This window comes from Nansenia antarctica (assembly GCF_963989245.1).
Source record: "Nansenia antarctica genome assembly, chromosome: 20".
Taxonomy (NCBI): domain Eukaryota; kingdom Metazoa; phylum Chordata; class Actinopteri; order Argentiniformes; family Microstomatidae; genus Nansenia; species Nansenia antarctica.
Genome location: NC_137693.1, coordinates 10,563,512 through 10,572,871, shown reverse-complemented (window position 1 = coordinate 10,572,871; position 9,360 = coordinate 10,563,512). Strand labels below are relative to the sequence as shown.

General features: G+C 45.8%; 1 protein-coding gene across 1 annotated transcript; it reads right to left on the bottom strand.

Annotated features, from left to right (window-relative positions):
* Nucleotides 1-5,004: 5,004 nt before the first annotated feature.
* mrpl22 (mitochondrial ribosomal protein L22) lies at nt 5,005-9,357 on the bottom strand. The gene is made up of 7 exons (XM_080550182.1): nt 9,324-9,357; nt 9,176-9,218; nt 8,701-8,839; nt 8,375-8,440; nt 7,848-7,925; nt 7,260-7,329; nt 5,005-5,303 (listed from the first exon to the last, which is right to left on the bottom strand). The coding sequence occupies exons 1-7, from the start codon at nt 9,349-9,351 to the stop codon at nt 5,095-5,097; spliced, it is 633 nt and encodes a 210-aa protein (XP_080406308.1). The 5' UTR covers nt 9,352-9,357; the 3' UTR covers nt 5,005-5,094.
* Between the last annotated feature and the right edge of the window lie 3 nt (nt 9,358-9,360).

Genomic DNA, 9,360 nt, shown 5'->3' with positions numbered 1-9,360 from the left:
CAGCATAAAGAGAGAGAGACTCGAAACAATTAAGTTGCTTGCATTTACAGTACCTATTCAACTGTCATGGCAATGTGTACTGTACACATCGATTTCCATGCCAACAAAGCCTAATTAAATTGAATTCAATAGAGATCAAATCAAATCAAATGCTGTCAAAAGTTACTGTAAGCTAGCTCCTCAGCAGTGCAAGTAACGATAAAAAACAACAGCATAACAATATAAGAAAGAGAGAGAGAGAGGGGCGGGGAGGGTGTCATCAAAGTTTGAACTAAGATAGAGGGTGAGAGATAGAGAGGGTCCTGCAGTGACTCCCCTGCCACCCAGAGACTCTGAGGACTGGGTCTCCTCTCCCAGCTCTACACACGTGTGTGATTCGGACCAACAGGGCTGAGGGAGTAGGGGCCTCCAGCCACACGCTCGCTGTCCGATAGCAGCTTGTAGGAGAAGGCCGTGTGCCTTAGAGAGGGTAACCCATCTGTGTAGGGAACAACCCTGTTCCAGGAGAACCTCCAGACCTCTAAAATACTTCACCTCACACAGCTCATGAGGGAGTAACTACTTCTCCGTAATGATGAGGACCTCCGGTGAACGTCAATTAAAAGGTCTGAGTGTATCGTTGAGAATAATGAGTGTAGAGCTTGTGTCCATTTTAGACGTCTCTCTACATTCTGGGGAATCGAGCACTAAAGGAAGGCCCTTCCCTTCCTGTAAGAGTTGTGCCAATAACCGTGGCGTAGCTAACAATTCATTCTTCCTGTGGACAGTGCCAATAACTTGTTGCGCAGATTCATTATGATTGGTTACTAAGAGTAGTGACCTCATAAGGGAGTAAAACTCCATATATAAATATGTTTGTCTACTCTCTCCTCACAGGGGAGCTTTTTGACTCTGCTATTTTCTCTCTGAGCTCATGCAACTTTGCTTAATAAAAGGCCTTATTTGAGCCATTTGATTTAAGCTCTTTGTGCTTTTATTATTGCTACTGAATCTATTAAGAATCAATTAAATCCACAACACTTGTTTTGATCCTTTTTCTGGCATGACTGCTGATGGCACTTGTTCTTATCGATGGTTTTACATAATCTGATTATGTAATAGTTGATTCACTTACTTAGACAAATGTACTTATTGTAAGTCGCTTTGGATAAAACCGTCTGCTAAATGCATTAAAATGTAATGAAATGAAGCATACACACTCACTGATAAGAGAGTGACTCTCTCTCTAATTATTAGATGATTATATCTCTAGTGTTATATCCCCCTACACGTCCTGTATTGCAGAGACCAAAGATAAAGGAACACCACAGCTCTCTGCAAGGTGACGTCCAAACGGAGAGAGGGAGAGGTGTGATAACAAACACCAAATAACATAATTCCATCTCATCGCCTTTAAACGTGAAATCTGTAGTTTCATGTTGGGTTTAATTATATCATTTATTTTACAGGCAGGACTAAGAGAGGTCTTTGCCATGTTGAAGTGGAGGCCTACTGCCCACTGATTAGCTTTAATGGAAACACGTTTCTAAATATGTTTTTTTGGGTTGGGAAGAGGCTGTTTACGTTAAGTGCCAGCAGGGGGACTAGAGATTACATTACTGTGAATTGACTTCCTTCCTCCTTTCAGAGAGAGAGAGAGAGAGAGAGAGAGAGAGAGAGAGTGTGTGTGTGTGTGTGTCTGTGTCTGTGTCTGTGTGTGTGTCTGTGCCTATGTCTGTGTGTGCCTATGTCTGTGTGTGCGTGTGTGTGTGTGTGTGTGTGTGTGTGAGTGTGTGTGTGTGTGTGTGTGTGTGTCTGTGTGTGTGTGTCTGTGTGCTATTGTCGTTTATTTTATGCAAAACCTCAGGTACCGTAGAAGTGCCGTAGATGTTAGAAGTGTGTCCATAACTCGTTTGTGATAATAGCCACACACACACACAGACACAGATTCACACACACACACACACACACACACACAGACACACACACACACACACACACACACACACACACACACACACACACACACACACACACACACACTCAGCCAGTATTCATCTAGTATCCTCCTCTGTCCTTGTTCAGGGCTGATAGACCAGATGGTTTCTGTCTTTCAAGGGCTATCATTCATGACAGCTGGGAAAGCTTTGGCTTAAGGTTTTCACTGTAATTCTGTCTTTCTCTGTAGCTCAGTGCAGAGCAATCAGCTGTACACTATCAGCTAATTGGAGCAGGCTCTGTGCTAGTTCCCCTTTTCTCCAGACAATAGAGAGGGAGAAGAAAGATGCCCGCATGAGCTAACAATGGCTAATAAGGCTAAAGTCGGCCATGTTTTGGAGGAAAAGTAAATTCCACTTAAATGACCAGTCTCTAGCAATTGTGCTGATCATAGATGTAGTTTATTAGCGACTTTGAAGTGAGAGGAGGAGGGATAGAGACCATTACCAAAGAAATACCCCCCCCAAAAAGAACATAAGAAGAAGAATGAGCAGCTGCTGCTGTTTCCTCAGCTCCGGCGCGGTGCTTTGTTCTCTGGGAGCCATGGGGATAGGCCCCGGGCTCCGATCTGAAATTGAGGGCACCCGTCTGGTGAGATTGGGGCCAGGTGATGGCATTTCGTTTGAAAAAAACACTCAAAGCCACCCAGAGCTGCTGACAAGAACCGAACAGGCTTTGGTGGGGGAGAAGAGTGATGGACAGACAGACAGATTGACTGTCCAGATCTGGAACAGATGGGGCCAGGCAGGGGAACTAAAGGGCAGTTGGAAGCAGCGGTCACGACCTACGACCCTGTAGGAACCTTACAAGACGGATGGAAGCTTGTTACACAACTGAGGCTACGCTGTACAGTACACAGAGGATATAGACGGTGTAAACGACTTTGGGGGCGTAGTGTTTTCATCCAATTTTTTATTTTGTTTTATTCTAACTTGCTATTGACAAGCAGACAGGATTTAGACATAAAACCTAAATCAAAGTGTAACATTAAAACAGATATATTCATAATGACGTTGTAAGATTGGGGCAAAGTTGACTATCTTTACCGTAATGTTTCTGAATGAATGAATGAATGAATGAATGAATGAATGAATGAATGAATGAATGAATGAATGGTCTTTATTGTCATTGCTACAGTACAGATACCAAACAACGAAATGTAGGAGGGGTGGCTCCCCTGGTGTTAGGAAAGATTTTTTTATTTTTTTTTAAATCACAAGAAGGGAAAGAGCTGGTTTACATAAATAAAGGCTATGTACACTATCCACTATACTATACTGTACAGATAGACGACTAGGGTTGTCATATTGCACAATAGTGTTATTGCACATTTATTTAAAGTGTCGCAGTTTGCAGGCTTGAAATGTACATGTTTGTGCCTCAGCACTACACCTGATTTTTTCAGTCCAGCAGCTGCCATCAATCCGTCCAGACTGTCCAGGGCCCAGAACCTAGGTCTTTGCTGTGTTCAGGGCCTGGACGGCCCTGTGGTAGAAGCTGTCCTTCAGTCTGTTTGTCCTTGCAGCCAAGGTCCTGAACCGCCTTTTCGAGGGCAGCCGGGTAAAGTGTTCGTACCCAGGGTGGGTTGGGTCCCTGGAGATCTTGGAGGCCTTCCTGAGACAGCGTGTGTTGTACAGCTCTTCCAGAGAGGGGAGGGGGGCGCCGGTGATCTTCTGTGCTGTTCTCACGACTCTCTGTAGCGCATTTCTCTCCGCGGTTGTGCAGCTGGAGAACCAGTTGCAGATGCCGTAGGTGAGGATGCTCTCCACTGCGCCGCGGTAGAAGGTCACCAGTATCTCCTGCTTGCTGTGTTCCTTCCTGAGGACTCTCAGGATGTATAGCCGCTGTTGTGCCTTCTTGATGGTGGCTTTTGTGTTGTCCTTCCAGGTCAGGTCATCCCGCATGTGCATCCCCAGGAATCGGAGGGTTGAGACTCTCTCCACGCTCTCTCCGTCGATGAGCAGGGGCTGGATCTCGGACTTTTTCCTCCTGAAGTCTACGATGATATGCACAATGAGAAATAACCCAAAGGATTAACATCTATCTTTCATCAATGTATTGCATATGTAATACGCAGACTGAAAACGTAGATTAAATAATAGAAAATGAGTTTTCTCAAAACAATTTTTCAAAATACACTACAATAAAATATGCTGTGTAGAATATTCTTTGTGAAGTATCTCTGCACTGCTCAGCACTATTTGCCGAAGCGCATTTTGGATGCCGTTCAAGTCAACCACTCACGCCCGCTAACAGAAGTGTGTGAAGAAGACAGTGTGTGTCAAACACTTTGAACATTGTCAAGTTCTCTGGTCTTCTAAATGCAGCCGTGCCCCGCGGGACAGCCCCGTCCACATCCATAACGCTCAGATCCTCTCGTTTAATGGAGCATAGTGTAGAAACAGGAGCGCGGGTGACAGGGAGGGTTATATATACGCCGCTTCTTGGTTACTGTTGACATCCCAGGCCAGACACTCTCCGGGGGCCGTGGAGATGTAGTGGGTTTGGCTGCCGACTTCGCAGAGTGGTTAAGAGGCAAAGCAGAATGTTTATCCATCCGTGGTGATGGGTCTGCTGTCAAAGTTTTAGTTCTGTTGATGTGCTAGCCAGGGAGCCAGCGCCGGTCCGCAGTGACTTTCACAGGAGTTTCAAGGAAGTGTAATGTCACCCAAATCTAATTTTCTTTTTTCGCGCCTGATAAAAAATATAATTGATGTTGGCTCACTGCCACAAACAATCTACGTAAGGGTCCCATGTCTAGACACAGCCAAATGAGACTAACTTTAGTCACCAGACTGAAGAAAATCAGTACTTCTAGGGTCTATGAAATGAATGGTGAAGAGATGACATGTATGTACTTTCCTATCCTAGCTGTTATTTGTGGGAGTCCATATTGCATAGTACACAATTGATCATAAGGCGCCATCAAAAACAGACAGACGCATATCACGCAGCACCAACTGTTACTGCGCAATCAAACCTGAAGAAGAACTAGAACATCAACAATCAGTCCACCAAATATCATCGTACAATAATGTTTTTTTTATTTATTTACAACAAATATGAAAATCAAACACAACAGAAACACAGAAAGCAGCGGTAGAGGTGCAGCTCGTCCTATAGGCTGTGGATGATGGTCCGGCTCTTCAGCTGCTCCACGTACTCCTTGGCCTGGTCGAAGCTGCTCTTCTCCTCCACCTTGGGAGGACGTCCCTCCACCAGCTTCACAAAGTAGTGGCAGTGCACCTTGTCCATGATGCCGAACATGCCCTTGCCGTGGTAACGGATACGCTTCAGGTACTTCCCCTTGCAGGAAAAGGACTCCGCTGGAGTGGGAGGGGGAGGGGGAGAGAGAAGGCAGGAAGGTGAGGGGAAGAAAGAGAGGAGGCAGTAGGGAGAGGGGAAGGGGAAGGGGGGAGGGAGAGAGAGATGGCAGGAGGGAGAGGGGAAGGGGAAGGAGGGAGGGAGAGAGAGAAGACAGGAGGGAGAGGGGAAGGGGGGAAGGAGGGAGGGAGAGAGAGATGGCAGGAGGGAGAGGGGAAGGGGGGAAGGAGGGAGGGAGGGAGAAGGCAGGAGGGAGAGGGGAAGGGGGGAGGGAGGGAGGGAGAGAGAGAAGGCAGGAGAGAGAGGGGAAGGGGGGAAGGAGGGAGGGAGAGAGAGAAGGCAGGAGAGAGAGGGGAAGGGGGGAAGGAGGGAGGGAGGGGGAAGGCAGGAGGGAGAGGGGAAGGGGGGAAGGAGGGAGGGAGGGAGGGAGAGAAGGCAGGAGGGAGAGGGGAAGGGGGGAAGGAGAGAGAGAAGGCAAGAGGGAGAGGGGAAGGGGGGAAGGAGGGAGGGAGGGAGGGAGAGAGAGAGAGGCAGGAGGGAGAGGGGAAGAAAGATAGATGTTAATGACGTTGTGGGAATAACCCATCTGAAGAATGACAGATTTCATTCTGAAAATTACATTTGCCTGTCAAACACATCCGCATAAAGAGTCGACTGATTCTCTTTGTCAGTCTTAAATAACTCCTGCATTAGATTAGCATAACACAAACGCCGCTTTCGTAGTTAAGAAAACGTTTTTCTACTTTTTGAGGTGTATCTAAGATGGCATCCCCATCACCCCTTATCCACACACCACAGTTGAAGATGTGATTAATATAATGGGCTCTTGATGATAATCACTTTGACAACCTACCTCAGACAAGTTACTTTTCGACAGTGGTGCCAGAGCGTGCTTACTAGCGGCCAGTTAGTGCTCAGAGTCCGGCATTTCGAGCGTAGTGAACAAGCCTGTTTCAATGTCCACAGCTGGGCTCTCTAATCCCGCCCTGAATGACCTCCAGTATGTTTTGTAACGTGGTGGATTATATGGAAACATGTGTCAATGAAGAGGTTCTGCACTGTGTAACATTATTAGCTGGTTGGTTACCTCTCTAGTCCCGCCCTGAATGACCTCCAGTATGTTTTGTAACGTTAGTTATATTATCAGTTATAAGCTACTACTACTATAGCGCTAATCAAATCCATTTGATTGTGTAGTTACAGCGAGCTATGCCTGGCACCCACCATGTTCACCAACCAAAGCACTTGGATGATAAGAATATCCCACCCTTGCTCTAAACTTTTTATTTGTATTTCACCTTTATTTAACCAGGTGACCTCATTGAGATAAGGAATCTCTTTTCCAAGGGGGACCTGGCCAAGAGGGGCAGCACAAGGACACAGGCATACTTCAATACACAGATAAGAAGATAAGATAAGATTCATAATACAAAATAACAAGAAATTAAAAGCCGGTTTGGGCGGGCACAGATACTGAATTAAAAGTAATGACAATTTCCAATACTTTCACCTTCTAAGTCCTTTAAAATCGTTATGAAAGCATCATAACTGATTACTTATTTTAATTTTAAGTCTTTCTGGAGAGTATTCCAGGCAGAGGGGGCAGCGTACTTAAACACTTTTTTGCCCAGCTCTGGACGAGCACGCGGAACATGCAGTTTTAAAGTTATGCCCCTAGACCTGTTTGGCCTCATAAGGGTAAAGTTTAAGCACAGAATAGGCCTGGTGTAAGCACCATTGAAACCTGAGAGTGACCGTGGAAAAGCTATTGATCTTGGAACGCACTGAGTGTATGCTGTGGAAAGCCGGTTGGCGGTGGGTTCAAGCCCTAAGCATCGGAGACAATGTCCAGAAACAACCCCTTGTCACCTTGTTGAGTACAGTGTAGTTCAGAAAGGATTGGATAAGTAAACAGGTGGGACAAGATCTCCCTTCACTAAAGGACGATCGACACTTACCTATATACAAATTAGATTTGTATTCTACATTGTGATTCCTGACTGCCATCTCCTGAGCTTCCAAGAGGACCTGAGGGATCATATAAACACAGAGGGCACATCATTAGGGAGAAGACAAGCACCCAAACACACACGGCAAAGTGCATGTCTTCATCTTCTGAGACCGAGCTAAAAGACATCAAAGCATCAACATTAAATCCCACCTCAAAACCTACCTGTTCTCCCATGCCTACAACCTCCCCTACCCCTAACCATCTCCCCTAACCCTACCACCCCCCACCCCCCTGGACATGCATATACAACCTCCCCTACCCCTAACCATCTCCCCTAACCCTACCACCCCCCACCCCCCTGGACATGCATACAACCTCCCCTACCACTAACCATCTCCCCTAACCCTGCCACCCCCCCTCCCTGTTAGTTAACTCTGTGTTCTATGTGCCCAAGTTATCTGTTGCTTGATGTTTCTGTGTTTTCCATTGCTCCCATTTTGTCAGCGTCTTTGAGCCTTGGAAAAGCGCTATATAAATATAATGAATTATTATTATTATTAAAGCACAAGCAGCACGGCGGCTCAATAAAACATACCTCTCTCATGATCTTGGCCCCTTTCTTGTCATCGAACTGCAGCTGTGCGAGGGCCTGGTCCACCGCCATCCCTCTGATCTGTCCAGGGAACAAACAGCACCGGATCAGTGGGAAATGGCAAATGGACTGCACTTATATAGCGGCTTTTTTGCTGCTCCAAAGCGCTTTACAACGGCCTCTCATTCACCCGTTCACACACACATCCACACACCAATGGCGGCAAGCTGCCATGCAAGGCGCTGGCCCGCTCACTGGGAGCAATTTGGGGTTCAGTGTCTTGCCCAAGGACACTTCGACATGTGGCCATTAGAGCGTACGTTTGGGTGTCTCACATTTACATTTCAAACATTTTATCCAAAGTGACTTACTACTTACAAGTACATTCTGTCTAAGTAAGTGAATCATCCATACATCAGTCATCATAGGAAAAACAAATCTATGCCAAGACCAGGGGGCCATTGGCAGTCAGTCACAATGCTAGAAGAAGGAAGAAATGTATTTCTTTTTCTTTAGGGGGTTAGTCTCACCATTTTAGCCAGATACCACATCTTGTCCTTGCTGTACTTGATCTGCCTCCTGCAGTGGTGCACCTCCTGAGAGAGAGAGAGAGAGAGAGAGAGAGAGAGAGAGAGAGAGAGAGAGAGATGGACAGTTATTTCTTCTTATTTTCTCTCCCTAATTAGACAGGTGTCCTTGCCGTTACCCATCTCACCCCAGGAGAGAGAGAGAGAGAGAGAGCGAGAGGAGAGAGAGACTATTGAAATGTCTATGATTTCAATTTCAAAGTATAGGCTAATTGAAACGTCTTTATGATTTCAAGTCATAATGAGTCATAGGCGTTATTGGGTCTCACGGCTGCTCGGCGTGGCTCATCTGGTCGCTGAGGTGGGAAGACCTGGAGGTTCCTCCTCTCCCAGTGCTTATTGACGTCCAGTGGGGCGCTGGTGTGGATGGAGGACAGCGGCTGGGGGCCACCAGCATAGGCAAACAACCTGCAACCACATTAGGTAAGTGAATGATCAAGTCGGAGGATGACAGATAGACGCATCATGCATGACAGTCTCTCCGGCAAGAGGAAGAGTCAGGGAGTATTTAAGATGCATCTGTTCATGTTGTGATTGCCTTTTAAATGACTAAATAATTAAATTAACATTATAAAAACCCATCCTTTTAATATTGCCTTTAAATGACTAAATAATTAAATTAAGATGATAAAAACCCATCCTTTTAATATTGCCTTTAAATGACTAAATAATTAAATTAAGATGATTTCCTTTGACATGAAATGGCATGATAATAGGTTGACAGTGATAGCGGATGATCTTTACCTTGACTGTATCTGCCCCGCTACGCCCCTGAGGAACGTGAACCCTGTGGAGACGCATGTAGTTAACAGTGTTTTAATAAACAGTTATGTAGCAAAGCAGGATAATGAAATGAACATGACATTAATAACAAAAATATCATACGACTTACCACCCCCTGTCAGAGAGGAGGCCGCCATGATGAATGT